The sequence below is a fragment of the Ruditapes philippinarum genome, unplaced genomic scaffold (assembly GCF_026571515.1).
Source record: "Ruditapes philippinarum isolate M1 unplaced genomic scaffold, ASM2657151v2 ctg439_1_1_1_1, whole genome shotgun sequence".
Classification (NCBI taxonomy): domain Eukaryota; kingdom Metazoa; phylum Mollusca; class Bivalvia; order Venerida; family Veneridae; genus Ruditapes; species Ruditapes philippinarum.
Window position 1 is genome coordinate 53,171 of NW_026862043.1, and position 24,165 is coordinate 77,335.

General features: G+C 33.1%; 1 protein-coding gene across 7 annotated transcripts in view; it reads left to right on the forward strand.

Moving 5' to 3' along the window:
* The window catches only part of LOC132717753 (dysferlin-like), a 90,065-nt gene that overhangs the window by 37,452 nt on the left and 28,448 nt on the right, over nucleotides 1-24,165 (forward strand). For 5 of the 7 annotated variants that reach the window (XM_060701315.1, XM_060701314.1, XM_060701313.1 and 2 more), the window contains 15 exons: nucleotides 253-455; nucleotides 911-1,017; nucleotides 3,252-3,447; nucleotides 3,939-4,091; nucleotides 5,268-5,405; nucleotides 6,009-6,095; nucleotides 6,662-6,741; nucleotides 7,229-7,343; nucleotides 7,702-7,804; nucleotides 9,225-9,355; nucleotides 11,582-11,752; nucleotides 12,431-12,448; nucleotides 16,561-16,627; nucleotides 16,983-17,242; nucleotides 18,055-18,204. In XM_060701315.1, coding sequence (XP_060557298.1) covers nucleotides 253-455; nucleotides 911-1,017; nucleotides 3,252-3,447; nucleotides 3,939-4,091; nucleotides 5,268-5,405; nucleotides 6,009-6,095; nucleotides 6,662-6,741; nucleotides 7,229-7,343; nucleotides 7,702-7,804; nucleotides 9,225-9,355; nucleotides 11,582-11,752; nucleotides 12,431-12,448; nucleotides 16,561-16,627; nucleotides 16,983-17,242; nucleotides 18,055-18,204 — 1,979 coding nt within the window. The remainder of the gene's footprint in view (nucleotides 1-252; nucleotides 456-910; nucleotides 1,018-3,251; nucleotides 3,448-3,938; nucleotides 4,092-5,267; nucleotides 5,406-6,008; nucleotides 6,096-6,661; nucleotides 6,742-7,228; nucleotides 7,344-7,701; nucleotides 7,805-9,224; nucleotides 9,356-11,581; nucleotides 11,753-12,430; nucleotides 12,449-16,560; nucleotides 16,628-16,982; nucleotides 17,243-18,054; nucleotides 18,205-24,165) is intronic. The other 2 variants (XM_060701317.1, XM_060701319.1) reach the window with 1 other exon arrangement.

A 24,165-nucleotide genomic window follows, 5' to 3' on the forward strand; every position in this document is an offset into this window, starting at 1 on the left:
TTAAGAACTATTTATAACAATATGTAACTATGGTATATCAATTTATATCGATCCAGTTATCTTTAAACCCATTTGAATTAAAGTGTTCTTTGAATGAATATGACGTTCTTTGAGCAAATAGTTTCTGCTAGTCCTAATTGTTGGCTGTGCATGGAAGATGATAACTGTACATGAAGAATGATTAATTGGGAATGGAGATGTTGTCATATTGATCTCTATATGTGAATTATTGGAGATAACTTAATTCTATAGGTAACTACGGTAACAAGCTGGATGATTACATAGCTCCGTGTGCATCAACTACCCAGCCGACCAATGCTGTATTTGATGGTTCCCACTACTACTTCTTACCTTGGGGTGGTACCAAGCCCTGTGTGGTGGTTGATGCCCAGTGGGAGGATATTGCCTGGAGACTGGAGGCTCTAAACTTGTTTGAAGGCATTATAGCTGCACTGGTAAGTATTCTGTCAACTTCTCCAGCATTGCTTCATGTTGACCCATGTTGGCTAGGGTTGCATTCCCCAACAACAATTGAGGAAATAAGACCATCTAGGTCACAGGACGTGTTGATTGGCTATTCAAAATACCCTTACATAATGTAAAATGATCAATGTTTTAACAGTTTATCTAAACTTCTTTGAAGGCATTATCTCTACAGTTTTGCATATTGCTCCTATAACTTTGTAAAGTTAGTATGAAGTTGTTGTTAAATAATATCTAGCACTTAAGGGTTGACAAGAAACCTGCAATAACTTATATGAAATAAAGAAGGACTTACAACAGTTTTGTGATCAACCATCAAATTATGTATATAAGTAACCATCCAGCTTATAACATTTTCTGTATACATGTATCTTGTTTCATTTGCAATTATGTAATACATTCAATCAAACTTATTAAATATTTGTAGGAATCTAACATTGAACAAGTAAAGGTTGGTGTAAAAGCTAAACTGCCAACACCAGAACTGGCTCAGCTACTGATTTCAGCTCTAGATCAGTTGGTTGAAGACTGCAAGTAAGTTTAGCCTAATCTTTCTTCTGTGTGAGCAATATATACAATCATTGTCCCCTGTGTAAAGCAGTAAATCATAATTGGTTTTCAAAAGGATTCATCCATGCTTGATTTACTGCATGATTTTGCAATTTTGTTATTGTGCCTCTTTTAGGAGATACAAAAAAATGTAAAGCGTCTATGCAAAAACTGTGAGATAGGAGCCCATTTTGATGAAAGTACACAGTTTGCATACAGCTAACAAATTGTCCTTTGGGATATGATTTTAATGAGATAAGATGTGAGTGGCTCAGGTAGTCCAGTGGTTAAGATGTATGAACCCTACTCAAGTCATGACCACTATGGTCCAAGGGTTATAAAGAAATTCTCTAAGTCTGTGCTCAAACTCAGATCTCAGGTATTTCATTGGTCAGAAACTGCCACAGAATGTACACTAACCAAAGAAAATCCTGAGATTTGAAACTGAACTTGGGAAAAATGTTTTATAACTTCAAGGCCATGTTTCATCAAATACTGGTTAATTCCAGGAGGCAGACTTGATATTAATATGTAGTTGGAAACATTCTTTCACAATCGTGTTAAAGAATATTTTTAAACTTAACTTTAAGTTTTTTAGCTCACCTGAGCATGCTCAGGGTGAGCTTTTAGGAATGATGATTGTCCGTCGTCCGTCCGTCCGTCGTCCGTTCACATTTAGTTGTTAACACTCTAGCGGTCACATTTTTGCCTCAATCATCATCAAACTTGGTCAGGATGCTTATCTAGTTGATAGCTCGGATGAGTTCGAACATGGGTCATCTCGGATGAGAAACTAGGTCACAAGAGCTAAAAATAGAAAAACCTTGTTAACACTCTAGAGGTCACATTTTTGCCTCAATCATCATCAAACTTGGTCAGGATGTTTGTCTAGGTGATAGCTGGGATGAGTTCGAACATGGGTCATCTCGGATGAAAAAGTAGGTCACCGGAGCTAAAAATAGAAAAACCTTGTTAACACTCTAGCGGTCACATTTTTGCATCAATCATCATCAAACTTGGTCAAGATGCTTGTCTAGGTGATAGCTCGGATGAGTTCGAACAATGGTCATCTCGGATGAAAAAGTAGGTCACCGGAGCTAAAAATAGAAAAACCTTGTTAACACTCTAGGGGTCACATTTTTGCATCAATCATCATCAAACTTGGTCAGGATGCTTATATAGTTGATAGCTCGGATGAGTGTGAACATGGGTCATCTCGGATGAAAAAGTAGGTCACCGGAGCTAAAAATAGAAAAACCTTGTTAACACTCTAGTGGTCACATTTTTGCATCAATCATCATCAAACTTGATCAAGATGCTTGTCTAGGTGATAGCTCGGATGAGTTCGAACATGGGTCATCTCGGATGAAAAACTAGGTCACAGGAGCTAAAAATAGAAAAACCTTGTTAACACTCTAGTGGTCACAATTTTGACTCAATTGTCATCAAACTTGGTCAGGAAACTTGTCTAGGTCATTGCTGGGAAGAAATTGAACATGGGTCATCTCGGATGAAAAAGTAGGTCACTGGAGCTAAAAATAGAAAAATCTTGTTAACACTCTAGTGGCTACTGTTGTGATCCAAATATTCTGTTAATTGGTCTGAAAGTTTGTTTTTGATGATTTCTAAGTCAAGTTCGTACATTGGTCATCTTGGATGAAAAAAACTAGGTCACACCGCCCAAAATATGGAAAAACCTTGTTAACATTCTAGTGGTCACATTTTCGACTCAGTTATCATCAAACTTGGTCAGGATGCTTGTATAGGTAATTGCTTGGATGAGTTCGAAATCGCATGTGGAACTAGGTCACCGGAGCTAAAAATAGAAAAATCTTGTTAACACTCTAGTTGCTACTGTTTTGATCCAAGTATCCTTGAAATTGGTCTAAAAGTTTGTTTTGATGATTTCTAGGTCAAGTTTGAATATGTGTCACCTGGGTAAAAAACTAGGTCGCACTGCTCAAATATGGATAATCCTTGTTAACACTGTAGTGGTCACATTTTTGACTCACCTGTCATGAGACTTGGTCAGAATGCTTGTCTAGGTAATTGTTTGGATGAGTTTGATAAATCAGGTGAGCGATCTAGGGCCATCATGGCCCTCTTGTTTTATATTGATATCAATGTAGCTCTAGATTGTCACCAAGGCTTAGCTTCTAACCCAGTTATAATGACTTGATGACTGTATTTGGTGCTTGATACAATACTTATATTTACAGGAAACCATTACCTACCCCAAAGAAAGGTACACATCTACCTACAGAACTTGATACTCTGTTAACCACCTATAGACAGTATGAGATGGAAACTCTTATAGAGATGGCAACAAACCTACGAGAAAGTGCCACTGATATCAATGAAGCCCTCAATGAGGCAGAAAACTTTTTACAAATCCTACATAACCTGGCTGTAGAGGTAACTTTTTTCTGTCATTACCTTTTAAGTGACATTTACACTGTGAAGGTCATATGTTTATGATAACCTCCTAGCTTTATTGGTGAAGGAAGACATAAAGTGTCCATCCTTGCAGTGTGTCCAACTGAGAAGAACATCGGTCATACCTGGCATTATGTTAGATGGATACCTTCATCACATGAAACAATGTAAAATTCTTTGCAAGACTGAAACCATAGATTTACTGGTGCATTTAAAGTGGATTTATATGGAAAATAAATTGATAATAAAATTATTTGCACCAAACCTTAATCAATGCTACACAATTCTAAAAAAAAGAGAGTCAAAATTCAATCTGTTAATGCCAAAAAACCTAAGTGCAGTTCCTTAAAGAAAATAAAAATGGAAATAATTAAGATTGCTTTCTTCTTTCCTTTTATATGATTTTCAACAACTCCAAAAGTCTTAGAATTCTTGTTACATTAAAATGCTCTAAATTATATACCTTATAGCCTCAGAACAGTATGCCAGATGTCATAATCTGGATGATCAGTGGAGAGAAGAGAATAGCTTACTACCGTATCCCGGCACATACTCTTCTCTACTCCAAGAACCCCATGTATTGTGGCAGAGAATGTGGCAAGATACAAGCTATACAAATGAAGGTGAGCGTTAATTCTTAGATGAAGGATTTTGTTCCAAAAGCCAATGTTGGTTGTTAAATTTTTCTGGTCCTTCGGGATCATTGATTCTAGCACTTAAGTGTTGAAAATTGAGTAAGGCTTAAGCCAGGGGGCATTACAGATGTTGCAATTATTCATTATTCATCCTGTACAGTCTGAATCAAACATAGTCTACAATTTTCGTGTAATTTTCTTGTGATTTAAATGCTGCCGAGGGATCACCCTTCTTCCAGATTTTTGTTTACTATGATGTTTTAGTTAAACTAAATTTAAGCCCAGGCAAGAACAGATGTCATTGTTAAATATCAAACATAAAGTAATAGGTCAATATTGTATAGAACAGTATCAGGTTAAACAAATACTTAGCTAGTAGAATTATAGGCCTTTTTTTGGGCTGGCTTGGTGGACATGCTAACCACTGATGTACTTTTGATCTTCTACTGACTGGTTTTAGTGAATTATTTGCAGATATAAGTTATTCTTTATACAAACTTAACTATCATTCTTCTTATGATTTGTTCTTTTTCTCATTAATTTGTCTGACATCAACAATGTTGCAATAAAACGTCACCTTAGTGCAATAACTGATTAACTGCTATTAAATATAGAAGGACTTATTCTGTTATTGCCCTAAGGTGACGATAAGGCCACCGGCCCAAAGTACATTCAAAATGGCATCAGCTTTAGTTATAGATTTGTCTGACAAATGGTTTAAGTTACTAAACTCTTTATAAAATTTTGTATATTCATTTTACCATTGACCATTCTCTTTGTTACACATCTGTTTTTTAATGATATTAATACATCTAAGCAAAAATCACAAATTAAAAATTAATTCCGGACTAAACAAAAGATTGTTTATAACAGTACAAATGAAAAGATACATATGAACTTTTTTCGATGATCATTAAGTGGGAGATTTTTCATCAAAAAGTGGGAGATTTTAGAATTTGCAATAAACAAAGAAGAAAGTTCTGACAGGGAGATTTCTTTAATTTGTGAAAATACATCTTATTTTAAGAAAAATCTGCAGAAAGTGGGAGTCTCTCGCTAAATGTGTGAGAGTTCACATGTATGATGATATTGAAAGCGAAATAAATAAATTTAATTGTAATATTGTTACAACCAAAACTGATACTTTTGTTTTGTCTTGCACAGTATCCTGGTCACAAGGAAGAGAAGAAGCACGATGTTCCAGCTCTATTAAGGATCAAACTTTGGCTCGGTCTGCAGTCGGAGGAGGAAGCATGGCACCAGATGCAGAAAGAAGGTGAAATGGCAGTGTTTGCTGAAACTGTAAGTTCCATTGATTATTTGTTGACGTATATTGTAAATGATGTAGATAGTAAAAAAGTTGAAACAATTTACTATTCAAGTTCTCTTTGATTTCATAGCATCTGGTTGTTTAAATAAGAAGAGTTTAGAATTTATTCTAGAATATCATGGATGTCTGATATTTTAATACAGTATCTTCATATTAATGGTGCTGCGCTTGAATGTAATACATTGCACATTGGTTTCACCAGTCTTTTCATTTATGTTCAAAAATTTTTAGAGAGAAAGTTTTTCTCTATTGACATTTTGGGTGACTGTAAAGTTCATATTTTAACTATTTTAGCATTACTTATGATATACCGAGAAATATCTGACTTACACATACAAGTGTTGAAATTATTTAATAAGTTCAGTAATTGTGAGAGTATTGGCTGCACTGCAGTGAAAAAACTTTGTTGATCATACTGTAATTTCATTTCATAATTTAAATATATAGAGAAAATTATTTCTCAGAATACCAATAAAACTATTATAATAAGACACAATCTTGCCAGAGTGATTGTGGTAGTAAGTAAAAAAAGTTTTTCTAGCCAAGACAACTAATATTTGTAATTGATTTTTCAGTATGAGAACCAAGTGAGCATTCTGGGTAACTGGACCAACAGGGGACCAATGATGAGTAGACCAAAATTCTCTGACTCTCAGGGAAAGGTAAGTGAAAAAATATTTTAGTGAGAAAATTTCAATGTTAATGTAAAAAATTTATTATCTTTTTTTATGCCTACTGTTAAGGAAATATTGATTTTCCATTGTATGTCTGTCCCGCTTTTACGCTGTCTGTCCATTGACTAACTTAAATTTTCGAGGGCTTGGTGTGAAAGGGTTGTAACTCGTATTGAATAAAGAAGGAGTTAAGACCCTTTCACATCATGCTGTCGAAATAGTGAAATGTGGGGGCTTGTCTGTCCTATAGACACATTTGTAATTTATGAATTTACTTTTCTGTTGCAAATAAGTCATACAAAGGTTTCATATTATATAAACTCTAATATTGTTAAAGCAACTGCTTCAGTACCCATAGATGAGTAATAATTATTTAGTTAAAGAAATTCTAATTACACATTTAATTTTTCAGGTAGCATAAACTGAATACAAATACTGAGGTTTTTGATATAAATAGTTATATTAAAAAAAGATATCAATGATTTAAATTTTGATTTTTGTTGAATATAAGTTTGGTATGGATTTCTTTAAAAAACTTGTGTGAAAATTTTCAGGTAAAATTAACAAAAGAGAAGTTTGTACCCCCACCCGGCTGGCAATGGGAAGGTGAATGGTATATTAACCCTGAATTGAGGTATTTATTTATATATATTTATGATGAAAATACTTCATCTATTAACTGAAGGTAAATTCTAAAACTTCACCAGAAGATTATAATCTAGTTAGTTGACCAACCAAGTAGTTGTTGGAGATATGGCCAAATCTCACTTCAAAGTTTTAATTTTAAATTTTTATACCTCAGTATTGATTGTCAAATCAGATGTTTTGTTACCATCTTATATCCTTACTGACAACATTCACCTTGGCTTCTATAGCTAGATTTTCTTCCTGTTATGAAAATATAACCTTGACCCCAAGATGACCTTAACCTGAAAGGTCAGATTTTCAAATCTCAGGAAATTTCACTAAAATTTTGTTATATTTATTTGAACAGACAGGCACTGTTTTGTTTCATGAACAGATTTTCTTTATTAATGTAATAGATCGGTCTACCAGTAGTTTTAAGTTTTCATGTTTATTTTAAAGTTAGACTTTTAATTGTTTTGCATTTTAAATTTCAGTATGTTATATGACAAAGATGCCGGGCACCGAACATTTATTGATGATGTATACGAGTGTCAGATGAGACTGCCTGGAACCAACTGGGTAGAGTCAACCAGACCTTGGTCAAATGTTGTAAGTTCTTTTTGTTCTAGTTAGATGACTGGAAATGGTTGGTTATTTTTCTGCTGATTATAATTAAAGTGTGGTTAAATTTTTGTTGTCAGTTTTTGTGGGGGTAAATTGCTTCTGCATACTATAAGAAGCTTATTTATTTAGAATATCCCAGTGCTATTCATGCAAAGGAACGTTGGGTAACAAAAATAAATCATGAAAGAAACAAACATTCTTTTTAGACATTTTCACATATTGTAAATAAAAAAAACCCCACAACAACAACTAAAGTATTGTATTCGGACACAATAAATTTTACTTTATTCAATGTTTTTATAAGTTAACTACAGAATTCAAGATTTGTGTGCTGTATTTACAGAAAGGTGACCCGTCACCCTCTAAAGGAGAGATGGAGTTACCAGCTGGTTGGGTATGGGAGGATGACTGGCAGATAGATCTGGGCAGAGCTGTTGATGAAGAAGGTATGTTCATAGTAAGGGTATAGACAAGGCAATCTACGTCCATCTACCAGTGCTAATTAAAATGAGGATGGGGGTGTACATGGCCAAATGATTAACAATACTGACTTCATATCACTTGCTGTGGGTTGAAATCCCACCAGGGACTTTAGATTCTTTCATGTGAGGAAGCTTTCCAGCTGGCTGAAGGAACATCGGTGGTTCAACTCGGATGCCCTTTTGTGCCTGAAATAAGGCACAGAGAGGCACACAAGGTCTTCCTCCACCAGTAAAGTTATGAACAGCTTAGCAGGCAGTTTTATAGAAATTATCATAAATTTGCTTGAAAATGTGAAGAATTAATTCAAGCTTTGATAACTGATAAATTTATCCATGTTTTCATAAAATTATTAAATACATTAAAAATACATTAAAGGGATTTTGTTTTTATACCCCCACAAAGTGGGAGCATATAGCGTTGCACTTGTCCGTCCGTCCGTAAATCCGTCCGTGGCCGAGTGGTTAAGGTCGTTGACTTCAAACCACTTGCCCCTCACCTCTGTGGGTTGGAATCCCGACAGGGACTTTGGATTCTTTCATGTGAGGAAGCTATCCAGCTAGCTTACGGAACGTCGGTGGTTCTACTCAGGTACCCGTTTGTGCCTGAAATAATGCACGGAAGGGCACCTGAGGTCTTCCTCCACCAGTAAAGCTGGAACGTCGCAATATGACCTATACTGTGTCGATGTGACGAAAAACCCAAAAAACAAACAAAACGTCCGTCCGTACGTCTGTCCCTACGTCCCGAAATCTTGTGAACGTAACTCCTCTTAAACCGGATGGAAGATTTTGCTTAAACTTCTAGGGATGAACTACCTTAATGTGTAGATGGTAGTAAAGGAAGGAATTTTTGCTGCGACCAAATTTAACAGAATTATGGCCCTTTGTTGTTTTATTCACTATATACTATGTAGAAATTTTGTGAACGCAACAGTTACTCCTCTTAAACCAGATGGCAGATTTTGCTTAAACTTCCAGGGATGAACAACCTTAATGTGTAGATGGTAGTAAAGGAAGGAATTTTTGCTGCGACCAAATTTAACAGAATTATGGCCCTTTGTTGATTTTTTCACTATATACTATGTAGAAATTTTGTGAACGCAACTCCTCTTAAACCGGATGGCAGATTTTGCTTAAACTTACAGGGATGAACAACCTTAATGTGTAGATGATAGTAAAGGAAGGAATTTTTGCTGCGACAAAATTTAACAGAATAATGGCCCTTTGTTGATTTTTAGTTTTCAACTTGTGGCACATGCAATCCAAAAAATATTTGACCTAGAGTCATAAGATTGACAGAACAGTGGCGTGTGGGGGCATCCGTGTCCTATGGACACATTTCAAGTTATCATTGAGATAAACATTTATTTTGTACATAATGTAGGATTTGAGTACTGTGTTGAGGCTACAATGGGAGGCTGGGGATCTACAGAGAGGAGATATCATCTGTGTAGACGTCGTAGATGGGTTAGATCTAGACGACTTGTAGAAAATATGAAACAAAAGAAAGAAAAGGTAAAAAATATTTCTTCATTACACCATTAAGTATGAGTAGATATTACGTTGATTCACAATGTAGTCATAGATATAAAATGTATAAGTACAAAAAAATTTAAACATCCCAATCTTTGATCAAACAAGGAGTGAATGATACAGTGGTGTAGTGTGGCACATCAATATTCTCATAGCCAAAACCATTCTTCCTTTGATATTCAATACATGTATTTATTTTATTCATTAAGGGTCCTTCTTTGACTATCATTTATCATCTGAAATATTTCATGATTTTCATTACCATTAGAATTATTTCTTCAAATTCTGTAACTGTTATCTAATTTCATTGTCTGAAATATAGCCGAAACTTTCATAACCTGAAAAATAGCTTCCTGTTGTTTTTTTTTTAATTTTAAAAGTTTCCTGATTTGATTATTTGATAAATTTCTGTATTGCATTTTCTTAAATATTATTCCTATTCATTAGTTCATACATTATTAACATGTACTGTTATTTTCTGAAATATAGCCCGGCCATGATATCATGATCTGAAATTTTCTAATTATCATTTTCTGAAATATTGTCACCTTTAAAATATAACCTAGTTTCTTTGTCCTGCTCTTCCATAATATGATGTCATCTCTTGATGATGGTGTTGGTAGTTTACAATCCAGATCACGACAGGGAGCCACATTGAATATACCAGAGCACATTTCAGCCACAACATCTCTTTAATGATACCATGTCTAATTTATCAGAAATTCTTTATCTCTTTTATCTTACCTGAAATATTATAGTAGTAACTTTATACTTCAGGATTATTTGGTAAGTATATTAGCATGGGAAACTATGTAAATTTGTGTGTTTTGTTATAAGATGTGATCACTTGTCTTGGTGTTAAGTCCTCAATTTAAGTTATTAAGCTGCATGGCTTTTATGTTGAGAGCAGGATGTGCAGAGGTTGTAACTTGGCATGGAATAATAATTGAGATACAACAGTTTATAATTAAGCCCTTGAAGTTTGGTTTATTCCCTGGTCCTTTAAATTGTGCCTTTAGGAACACATTTCATACTAAATGGAAAGACTCATTTTAAAGATACATGTTCCCTTATAAAGTCAAAGCGAGAACGATGTTCAGTTTCACCTGATGAATTATTTCAGGTTTTGTTTTACAGTCTGTAAATATAAATGTTTGTTTAAACTCAACTGGGGGTGTCTGTGGCAGAGTGATTAAGGTTGTTGACTTCAAACCACTTGGCCCTCTCTGCTGAGGGTTCGGATCCCAACAAGGACTTTGGAGTCTTTCATGTGAGGAAGTTATCCTGCTATATTTAGGAACGTTGTCAGTTCTACTCTGGTGCCCGTTTGCACCTGAAATAATGCAGGGAAGGGCACCTGAGGTCTTCCATGACCTATACTGTGTTTGTGTGATGAAAGCTGACCTAAAAAAATATAAAAAAATAAACAAATTTGTAACTTGATTCGATGAAACATTTCAATTAATGTTTTGTTATGTGTGTGTGTTTACTCTTTATTGCACATTGATTAAATGTACAAATGTGTCTCAAGGTTTGAACAAAATGTTTTCATGGAAAAATTCAATTATGTCAAGGACTGCCATAGACAAGAGGATATCTTTTGTTTGTATGTGTGTGCATTATCTAACTGCATCAATTCTTTGTTGATATTTTTTTAAGTTTATGTTTTAATTTTTTTTGAAGTTCACGATCATTCTTATCAAGTCTGTTGTATTTTGAGACTTAAAGGTGAAAAATCTGTCATTAGCAAAAAAAAAAAAAATTGTATCTATCGTACAAGATGCTCTCACCAAGGTTTTTACATAGAATGATATTATGGTTGAAAATTTGTCATATTTTATGGTTGATATCTTTAATATTGTTGTTAATGTAGATAGCAATTTTTAAAGAAATATATCAGTAAATATATTATATTTTGGTGTATGAAAAGTGGTGTATCCAAAGTTTTCATAGGATTCTGCCGATGCGTTTCAAGAACATGTTTATTTGAAATTTTCTTGGCCTGTATAATGTCATATTTGTGTGAAGTCATTTAGTTACATTATTTTAAGTTGCCAGGTCACATGACAATTTTCCAATTTTTTTATGATATCATATTGTGATAAAAAATACATTTGCTATTATTTCATGAAATGCCAACTTTTTTGAAATCCTATATATATTTATATGTTATTTTAACTTAATAGCACATTCATAATTTATTTTTAGGAGAAACATAAACAGGCGGCCACAGAGGGATGGGAGTATGCTCCCTTGTTTAACATGAAGTTTCACCATATAGAGAGGAAGATGGACCTTGTGCGACGTCGACGCTGGCACCGCAAGATGGTGAACGTTGATCCTGGTGCACCTTGCTTCTTCAGTATGCAGGAAGCTGATGTATGTACTTTACTTTATTTACATATATATTTATCTTGTACATACTAGTATAATTTATTATGTATGATTATATTACATTAAAATATACATTCATTGTAATTTTAGCTAGTAGAGAAAGTATATATAATCCAATATACACAAAAATATTAGCAGTAATCTAATATATACAAACTATATACTATATAAGTAGTTTAATAGATAAATAATAATGAAGTTTAAGAACTTGAGTAGAAATTAAATTTTTCATTTTCATCTGTCATAATGCATTCATTTAGTAAAATTATCATACTTTAATGTGAGAATAAATCCAATTTCCCTTTTATGTAATTTTGATGTGTGCCAGATGTGGACTCTGGTTACTTTTTTACCCAGGAAAATGTCACTTTTGCTAAGATTTGAGCATTCATTATAGTAATATATATTGTCACCTTAGTACAGTTATGCCCGTTAACTATTATTAAATTATATAAGGCGGGTATACACTACTGCACTAAGGTGAAGATATGTGAAATTTTATTTCAGTTTTCATGCTTGTTTCATTTTAATGCTATTAGTAATAATAATGCTAATAATATCACTTTTTACACTGCTTTATTCAAGTATAAATATGACATACATTCTGCATGCAGTTATAATTATCATGTTTTATGTACTACTTTGTTTTTATTTTTTGAACAGTCAAAGTCAAAAAAGAAGGTTATTATTTTAGTTTTTCTGTTTGATTTTTTGCTAACTTTTAAAAAGCATTTTTGTGAATAATGAATGTGCTAAATGTGTATCATGATGATGGGAATTTTGTTTTTACTTAAAATGATAAAATAATTTGTGTTTAACATTTCACTAGTCTTGTATAGAATTTCTAATTTACTAATATGATAATGGTATAATATTATGTGTTAGAATCACTATAGCAAGTTACGCTATTTGGTTTGCAGCATTGAAGTCCCTATGTATTATTGCCACATATAGAATATTGAGACTCTTTGTGGCTTCCAGTTCTAGAATATTTTGACTACAAGTTCTAGAAGGTTTTAACTACCAGTTCTGGAATGTTTTGACTACCAGTTTTAGAAGGTTTTAACTACCAGTTCTGGAATATTTTGACAACTTTTTCTGGATTGTTTTGGCTACTAGTTATGGGCTATTATGACTACCAGTTCTAGAATATTTTGACTACCAGTTTTGGAATGTTTGGACTATTATGACTACCACATGTACCAGTTCTGGAATATTTTGACAACCTTTTCTGGATTGTTTTGGCTACTAGTAATGGGCTATTATGACTACCAGTTCTAGAATATTTTGACTACCAGTTCTGGAATGTTTGGACTATTATGACTACCACATGTACCAGTTCTGGAATATTATGACTACCAGTTCTAGAATGTTTTGACTACAAGTTCTGGAATGTTTGGACTATTATGACTACCACATGTACCAGTTCTGGAATATTATGACTACCAGTTCTAGAATGTTTTGACTACCAGTTCTGGTATGTTTGGACTATTATGACTACCACATGTACCAGTTCTAGAATATTTTGACTACCAGTTCTGGATGTTTGGACTATTATGACTACCACATGTACATTTCTAGAATATTTTTACTACCAGTTCTGTAATGTTTTGGCTACTAGCTATGGACTATCATGACTTCCAGTTCTAGATTGTTTTGACTACCAGTTCTGGAATATTTTGACTTCCAGTTCTGGATTGTTTTGACTACCATTTCTGAAATATTTTGACTACTAGTTACAGACTATTATGACTTCAAGCTCTAGAATATTATGACTACCAATATTCTAATATTGTGACTACCAATATTGGAATATCATGACTACTAATATTGGAATTTTGTGACTACCAATATTGAAATATTGTGACTACCAATATTGGGATATAGTGACTACCAATATTGGAATGTTGTGACTACCAATTATAGTAGAGACTACTGGTACTGATACTAGAAAATGGATATTTTGTATTGTTCAGAGGAAATTAGCTGTTAGTGAATGTAGTTTGCTAAAGATGTCTGTTAGTGAATTTGGATAGTTATAGGGTGTTTGCAAGTGAATATAACGTTTGGGTTGTTAAGTCCTACAGTCAGTTTGTAGAACATTGTTTGCTATGATTGTAGAAATTATAAGAGTGTCATATGAGAAAATTTCATATTCAGTTTAATGTTGTTTAAGATTCTGATGTCAGTCTTTCTAGAATGAACAAAGTTAATGTCAGCACTAATATTCTCTGCAACTTTTTTATTCATTAAATACTAAATAATGTCTAGTAGTGTATCTGGATATAAATGACAATTATAATATAAAATAATATGCTGTGTTGTGTAACATACCTGAATACAATCTCATAAGCCATAATAATGACTCATATAATTATGTATTTTAATACCAAAGATGATACCAAGAAAAATCTAGATAGCATTTGTAAAATATTTTTAATTTCAAATTTGAAAATTCATCATCATTATACATATTAATAATCCTTCTCAGTATTTAAACAGAAACATACTGACTGATTCTTGTTCTCACTAGATTTAATCTCACTTGTTCTCAAATGATTCTAATTCTCACTACCTTCAACCGTGATACAGTCACAAAAATGACTGAATTCTTGCTAATTATAAGTTGTCTGACTGTGTTCCTTGCTTTGTAGACATAATTCTTGCACATGAATTTTTGTCTGTCTATGTTTAATTGCTGTGATATGTAGCCCATGAAGATCTTAATTCTTGCACATTCATTTCTGATTGCATTCATTGATTTGCCATGTCATAGCTCACTTTATTATGAAAATTCTTGCACTACTTTTATTGCAGTGTTTATAAATTTTACTGATTTCTGATGGTTTGATGAAACCAGGTAACTCATGACCTTTTTGGAAACCACTGAAATGACTTAATTTTGAAGTTGTATTTATTAAAATTAACCATTGAACTTTAAAAGAGTCATTCTCATCTTTAGATATTATACCTCAGCCCTTCTTTATCTGTCTTAACACTTTCTTTTATAGACTCATATACTATCATACATATCACATGTCACAATACTTATCATTGACCTCAACCCTTAAATGGGTCATGTTCAAGGTCACAAAAGCTAAAAATAGATGATTCCTCTGAATATGATAAATATAATTATATTTTATGCTTTGTCTGAGCGACATTCAGGGGTGTTACCAGTTATGACTGTCCTTTCCATTTTGTTTTCTAACTGCCTTATAATGCAATATTGAAACAGGGTAGCTTCTCATTCATGAAACTTGTAAGTAGTTTGAGATATGTTTAGATGCTAGAACATTTTATTTAATCCAATTTTAATATCATTACTGGTTAAAAACTTTACAAATTTACTGTTCAGATTAAAATAGTTATCCAGGTTTGTTTTTTAATTCTTTCAAATAAAAGAAAAAAAATCCGTTTTGAAATCAGAAAATCAAAATCTGAAAATCAAGTTCTACAGCAAAAACAATATCTTTTGACTTATTAGGAAAGATTTGTAAGGAAAAAACTTTAAATTCTATTGTTTTTTTTTTACATAAAATTTCAAATGGTTTCATTTAGTTGTATATATGGTAACTTATCTTGTTGCTCACAGTTGTACTGTTTTGCTTTTTCCAAAATAAGTCAAGACCGAGTAAAAACAAAACAATTAATTCATTATGAATATATAACAAAGCCTCATTAAGGAATACACAAATGATTCTTTTTAGTTATTCTTTCTTTATATAAATTTCCATTTTTTTTGCATCATAATTATGTAAAGTTTAATATCCTAATTTTTATACTTTTGCATGAAACATATTTTTTTACATGTTCATTGAGTTATTTATGTTATAAGAAAGCATGTTATTATATTGTAATTAGGAATTGAACACTTGAAGAATAGAATATAGAAGTTCTGTTTATAGATAACAAAACAGTTTAAGTTATTTAAACAATTGAAATAGGTTGCATGATATTTCTTGACACGCCTTTAATTGTAATAAAATAGGCATGATTGTGAATGAAGTGTACTTCTGTTGAATGGCTGAGTCACTCTCATTGTTTATTGTAGACATTGGTAAACTTTTAACTTGCTTTTGATATGTTGCCATGGCATAACTTTTCTGTTATGTGAAAATATGCAATATTATTTTTTTATAATGTTTTATTTGTTATTTCATTCTTATTTTCATCAATTTCATGTATTATTAATAATTCATACTTTTCAATGACATATGTAATTCCAATTTTCATAACAATCAGCTTTTATGATGGTGTTTTGTGTTGTTATTTAGCCACAATATCATTTGTATCATAATTATATTCCTGTACTACATTTATTTCATATCTTGTTTCCATTGAATTAAAAAAGGGAGGATTCCAATTTACACAATGAGATCAAGAGAAATTGTAGCAGCTTAAAATAAAAAAGGACAAAATCATTTCACAACATTCTGTTGTTTCCATATAAGTGTTTTACCACCAACTTCATTTATTGATAGCTTTTGTTTGCACAAAAGTGTACGATAACGCATGTAGGAATTACTAGTCTTTAACCTGCTGAAATTTTTTAATGGATTTACCCTGCTTTGAATTTGGAATAGGCTATTCAAAGTTTTAAAAAGATTTCAATAACAAAATACAAACATTAAGCTTCTTACAATATAGAACCTGGTCATTTTGTACAGATATGCAGACTGGCCTGGCTCTATACTGCTGGCAAAGGCTGATTGTTTTCTGTTCCAGCAGGTAAAGGTAAGGTGAAATGAATGTACATGTATATATAAACCATGTGACCTATATTTTTACAGGACAGTGATGATGAAAGTGAAGAGATCTCACAGATGTCTGCTCCTAGAATGTTCCTGCAATTTAAAAGTAAGTTGTTGTTTTTATGTTATATATAGGACTTATTTATAATTATGTAACCTGGTGAAATTTTGAATTTTATTACCTGCATAAACAAGATTCTTTTATACTTAACTTCTTTTATTTGAAATGATTATACATGTAATTGATATGTTCACAAAGTTGTGAGTAAGAAATGTTTTATATGATACTGAATGACTTGAAAGAAAAAAGAGTGAAAGCAATTAAAATCAAAGTAATTCATTAGCAGTGGAATTTAAAGTGTGTGATTTTGTTGTTTTATTTCTTGATTTTTTTCTACCTTTTATACCTACCTATAGATATGTGTTAATTATAAAAATTGTGTTATGATAATTTAATACAGATACGTTTAAGTACCAGCTACGAGCCTACATTTATCAAGCTCGTGATATTCTTGCCATGGACGACTCGGGCATGTCGGACCCGTTTGCTCGCGTGTCGTTCCTCACTCAGAGTTTACGTACAGAGAACATTAAGAAGAGTTTATGTCCAACATGGGATCAAACCCTGATCTTTGAAGAGTTTGAGATACACGGTAATCCACGTACGATCGAGGCCCAACCACCAGATATCTATATAGAGCTGTTTGACCATGATACCTTTGTAAGTATGCATGTTGGGTGGAGTCTTTTTGACTACACTGCTATTAATGTAATTTTAATTGCAACATGATTAAGATTGTTAGATAATTATTGCAAGAATGTCTTAATTTTGTACTGAGTAATTAACAAAGGTCACTTTCTATGCATTACTTGGCCCTCACCACTGTGGGTTCAAATCCCATCAAGGACTTTGGAATATTTTATGTAAGGAAGCTGAGCTTACAGAAGGTCAGAGGTTCTACTTTGGCGCTAACATGTGCCTTAAACAATGCATTGAGTGGAATCTGAGACGTCCTCCACCAGTAAATCTAGAAAGTCACTATATGATGTTCTCACTATATGATGTGTCTTTAAAGATATGAGAAATGAATAATATATTGGATATTATTACAGTCTTCTGTAACACTATATATTGACCACAAGCATGACCATAATGATGATGTAAAAAGATGTTCATTTTAATGTTAAAAATGAATATAAAATACTCTTGAGGTGCTGAACATAAATTTTTCAATTGCTTTTTATTATTTAAAAGAGACAAAAAAATGAATATCTTCAAAAAGTAAATATGTCAATTAAAAAAGCAACAAAAGATGGTTAAGTGTTGGTTTTTTCTCATGATGGTGGCTCATTGCTTTAAGAATTTGACTGGGGGACAAAAGAAAGAAGGTGAGATTTAAAACTGAGTTTCATTTGTGCACATTTAAGTTAAACAAGTGTAAAACTGAACCTTAGAAATATTGACCAGATAATGTATTTGAGACAGGTAACTGAATATTCAATAATCATGAAATTAAATATCATTTTTTTCAGGGTGAACCTGAGTTCTTAGGAAGAGCTAAAGCTCATCCAATGGTAAAACTGGACCCAGGGGATGCCCGGTCACCAGTGCTACAGTGGTATGAGATTAAGCGTGGCAAAGATTCAGGAGGGGAACTCCTTGCAGCATTTGAACTCTTCCAGGTGAGTGTCAGGTTTGAAATGGTTGTCATGGTAACATGTTGTATTAAGCCATGAAATACTGTTTGTTTCTGATTTACTTGTTGTAATTTTCAGTTTGAGATAGTGGCTTTTGACAAAAAAAGGTTTAAAAGGCTTAAAGCTTCTAACCCACACATGATTGTTGGTGGAATGAACTTCAGCATCACCATAACTGTTTACAATTATGAAAAACTGAAATTATGGCTTAAAGAAAGCTCTTAAAAGGAAGACATGTATAAATCATAGAGCAAGACATGTATTGATTATCTTTTGATCACCTTGTTCTATGAAAATTAATGGATGAATTTTTGGTTTAATTGTATTTTTGATGACTCCTTAATTCAAAAATGCTCAAACCACCATGTGTTGGAAAGAAGCTGTAATTTAATTCTGTGAAACAATTTAGGGGTTAATTACAAAAAAAAACACATTAAAGTTTTGAAACAAACATATTTTAATGGATAAGCTTTTTAAATCTACTTTTGCTTCTACATAATAATTATTCAAAACATCATTAAAACCATTCTTTATATTCTTTTAATTTTTATTTAATAAGGCACTGTTGATTATTATAATTTTTGTTCACAGTTATTTAAATGTTAATTATTTATGCTTCATTTAGTTTAAGTTAACAGCATTGTTCCATAATCATGTTATTAAAAAATGTTGTACCTTGATATGTACAAATATTTACCAAGTTGGGTGATGTATGGGATTAAAATAAGTCAACAAACCTGTCCATATTGAACATGATCAGTTAATTACTATAATATCTATTGCATTATAGATACAACTTTTATATGAAAATAACAGAAACTTGTGAGAAAATGCAATAATCAAAACTACAGAAAAATGAAAGGGCTACCTTAAATGTTATAAGTTATTGCAACAGCTACCTTACTTTCATGCAGTCTTGACAAAGTGGACATTATCAGAAGATTAATCAGCTTTTATGCCTGTATAAATGATAAAAAAAAATAGAATTGATATGAGATTCTTGAAAATTCAGAATAAAGTTTGGATTTTAGGTAGACCAGATCAAGGCCATTAAAGCTGAAAGTAGATTACATGTATCCAGATAGTATTGCCATCCTGTAGCTTTTTTCAAAACAACTTTCTTGGGATGGGAACATTGATTGACCAGTATTTTTGCCTTTATAACAATGCATAGATTTTTTAAGTTTCAAATATTAAAATCTGAACAGAAATCATTTCAAGATGGACAGATTTGACATTATAGTACTAAATGTGATTATGTTATTAAACTCTTTTCATTCTGTTTTATTTCCATAAACTAGACCAAGGTATGTGATGGCGTAGGGAAATATATACTTTATAGCTTGTTTAAAATATTGAATGGATTCTTACTGTGAAATATTTTAACACTTTTAATAGTTCACACAATGGCATAACATAGCCATTGTGTTTGTGGTTATTTTTGCCAGCCCCTGTCCTACCCTATCTTTATTTTCTATATACATTTAATCTTTACCATAGTAAGACATAATTATATGTACTAATTACAGTATGAAATAATTGTACTTATCAATATAAATTGGTCATAATTTTCAATATGTTATCAGTAAAAGGCTATTCAGTTAGATTTGGTAAGAATCCCAATTGCCCTCTGGTGCTATTTTTTTGCATTATTACAATCTTGCAACTAACTGGAAGGGATGTCTGAGTCTGAGTGGTTAAGATTGTTGACTTCAAACCACTTGCCCCTAATGCTGTGGGTTCGAATCCCAACAGGGACTTCGGATGTTTCATGTGAGGAAGCTGTCAAGCCAACTCACGGAATGTCAATGGTCAAACTCTGGTGCCTGTTGGTGCCTGAAATAATGTACAGGAAGGCACTGGAGGTCTTCCTCCATCAGTAAAGCTGAAAAGTCACCATATGACCTATACTGTGTTGGTGTGACTTTAACCCAACCAAAAAATAAAACAAACACCTAGGCCAGAACATAAGGAATGAAGCAACTTTCAACTACATATATAAGCAATCTTATGTTGGCATCCAGTTAACAGCTGATTGATCAATAAGTGTAGTGTTAAAATCATATATTTATGTCATTATTACAAAAAATCCATTGACAGAATTCCATACCATCCAGTTAAGACCATTTAGATACAAAAGCATTGTTGGCCAGTTGGCTTATTGTGTCGCCTCTACGGAGTAGTGGCGACATATAGGGATCACTTCTCTGTCTGTCCGTCTGTCTGTCTGTCCGCACTCACAGGAGAGTAATTATGTGGCTAGAGGGACAATAGGTAACTGTTCTTTCTCTTTGATGTCATTCATTCCGTAATGCTTTTATGTGGCTATTTTCTTTTGTGTGGCTAAAAAGAACAATAGAGAGAACAATAGAGTAGCCACATAATTACTCTCCTGTTAGAACGTCCGTCTGTCCGTCCGTCCGTCACAAAACTTGTCCAGACTACTCCTCATTAACTGCTGGTGCAATTTCATCCAAACAGGAATGACCAGTACCAAGTCTAGTTGTGCATATTGTCAGCATTTTCCGGTTCAATGATTTTTGTAAGAGTTATGGCCCTTTAATAATTTTTATTTTAAAAGTTTGTCCTGTCTATTTCTCTTATACCACTAATGCAATTTCAATGAAACTTTACAGGATTGATCTGTAGCTCAAGTCCTTGCGCATATTGCACAGGTTTTCCGGTTGAATGATTTTTATCCGAGTTATTGCCCTTTGATAAAATGGTGTTTTTTTCTGTGTGTTGCCAGATACACAAAAGCTTGTCCGGATTACTCCTCATAAACTACTGGTGCAATTTCATCCAAACTTTACAGGAATGATCAGTACCAAGTCTTGTTGTGCATATTGTCAGCATTTTCCGGTTCAATGATTTTTGTAAGAGTTATGGCCCTTTAATATTTTTTATTTTTAAAGTTTGTCCGGACTACTTCTCTTATACCACTAATGCAATTTCAATGAAACTTTACAGGATTGATCTGTAGCTCAAGTCCTTGCGCATATTGCACGGGTTTTCCGGTTGAATGATTTTTATCTGAGTTATGGCCCTTTGATAAAAAGGTGTTTTTTTTCTGTGTGTTGCCAGATACACAAAAGCTTGTCCGGACTACTTATCATAAACTACTAGTGCAATTTTATCCAAACTTTACAGGAATGATCAGTACCAAGTCTTGTTGTGCACTGTCCGTCTGTTTGTCTGTCTGTCACAAAACTTGTCCCAACATGAAATTAGCCATCATGAGGCGACACATGTGATCACTGATCGCTCTTGTATTTATTTATTTGCACTGTTTGCTCTTTTTTTTACAAAAAAAGCAAGAAAAATTGCTATGTTTTCACCTGATTGGAATAAGAAATAATGCGGTGCTAGTCTCCAGATGTTTGTCTTGTTATGATCCAGCAATTACAAGCTAATTGGTTGAAAGATTAATAGTCATTTAATATTGTGACAGAAACTTTGTCTCAATTACATTAAGGCAACGTCCTACAAAGAGTCTAAAAATTGTGATAAAGAATCCATTCAGTATTTAAATATAAACATAGCATGGTTAATAACTAGAAATGAAAGTTTTTAATTGTATAATTATAATTTTTGCTAGTAAATTTAATATGGAGTTTCACTACTTATACCTGTATAGACTTCTTTGCAGCTAATTAGCTGGTGGTGGACCTGGTGGTTGCCATAGAAAATAAGATAGAATTACATGTCTTTTCATGTATAAGTATTTTCCATGTCTTCCTTCTAACTCTCAAATGTGTAGATTATATAATTAGCTAGTGACAAAAATATATTTTATGATTTTATTCTAGAATTCTCTGAGACATACCTTTCTTTTTTATTTTATATTATTTGGTCTTAAAATTTGCTGTAGAAAAATCAATGTATACTAAACAATGATGAAAAGAAAGTGTTCAATTTATAGTTGAAAGGAAAGTGTTCTGTTTAAAGTGAATAGAGTGGTGTTCTGTTTAAAGAGGAAAATATTCTGTTTTCTTTGAAGTAAATAGAAAAGAGAAACAAACAAACAAACACACAAAACAAAACTAAAGGACCAAACAGATATGGAAGTATCCCAATTGAAAGCTTTTCTATCTGGATATGACTTTAAATTTGGCTTGATGCTTAACATGTTTGACTAACAAAATTAAATAATGATATGTTAAAAGATAAGCAATATTCAACATACCACTCAAAGATGATATCAAATTAGTCATATAGGGGCGTCCGTGTCCGCGTGATTAAGGTTGTTGACTTCAAACCACTTGCCCCTCACCGCTGTGGGTTCGAATCCCGACAGGGACTTTGGATTCTTTCATGTGAGGAAGCCATCCAGCTAGCTTTTGGAATGTCGGTGGTTCTACTTAGGTGCCCGTTTGTGCCTGAAATAATGCACGGAAGGGCACCTGAGGTCTTCCTCCACCAGTAAAGCTGAAACATCGCGATATGACCTATACTGTGTCAATGTGACGTAAAACCCAAAACAAACAAACAAAATTAGTCATATATCTAAATTTCATCATATCCCTTGTAAATAAGAGGTGAAAATCCTTAATTCAGTCACTGGCCCTTTAAGCAGTGGGTTTAAACAAGGGGGAGAATCACGCCGTTCGTTACCCAAACAAACAAGATGGCGGATGCAGCCAAAAAGTAGGTTTTTCCCTTTTTTCTCTGAAATTCGTGATGTTCTGATGTTAAAGTACATATAACAACCTTCTACACAATTTTCCTGGCACACAGGATGTTATTTCATGATGTTTCGTCCCGTACTTCATCTGAAATGCGCGTCACCAGATTCAAAGCGAGAGAATTTTCAACCGGTTTGATCGTGGTAACGTACGGCTTTTTCTCTTACATATATGTATATTAACTGAAACCACTGACTTAAAAAAGTTGTAATATGTTGTCAAGTAAGCAATCATGCCAATTCTGGCTAGATTTACTGCTTAAATATTAATATCGGGGCATTTTTCGGAAATGATAACGTATGGCGCACAAAATATCAATGATAACGTACGGCGCATTTTATTACTTGGTGGATTTCAATTTGTCCAATAAGCTGATAATGAATTATTTTTATTATGCCCCCGCCATGTAATGGCCGGGGCATATAGTGTTACCCTGTTCCGTCCTTCCGTCATTCCGTCCTTCCGTCATTCCGTCCTTCCGTCATTCCGTCAGTCTGTCATTCCGTCATCATCAGTTTCCGTTCATTATCTTAGTAACGGTTGCACACATTCAACTCAAATTTGACATATGGATATGTCGTGAGAAAATACAGGTCAAGTTCGAATTTGGTCATGGTTCGATGATTTTTGGCAGAGTTATGCCCCTTTTACTTTAAAATAATATGAAATTTTCAGTTTCCGTTCATTATCTCGCCAATGGTACAACACATTCAACTCAAATTTGACATATGGATATATTTTTGGAATGCCCAGGCCAAGTTGGAATTTGGTCATGGTTCAATGATTTTTGGCAGAGTAATGCCCCTTTTACTTTGAAAATAATATGAAATTTACAGTTTCTGTTCATTATCTACCCAACTACTCAAATTTGACATATGGATATGTCAAAGGAATGGGCAGGTCAAGTTTGAATTTGGTCATGGTTCGATGACTTTTTGGCAGAGTTATGTCCCTTTCACTTTGAAAATAATATAGATACATCTTAGGAATAAGCAGTTTAAGTTTGAATTTGGTCGTGGTTCAATGATTTTGGACAAACTTATCTTTCTTGCATGTTGGAAAAATTTTGAACTTTCATTTTCAGCACTGAAATGAATGTAGCCATTATTTTGGCTACAAATATGAAATATGCTATTTTCAAAAGGTTTAGACTGAATAATTTCAGTGCCTTGAACATTGTATGAAAATGGTTTGTGTTAACATTGAAAAGTTTTAAGGGCTTTGAACTTAAAATGAAAAAAATAATTTGTGCAAACAAATT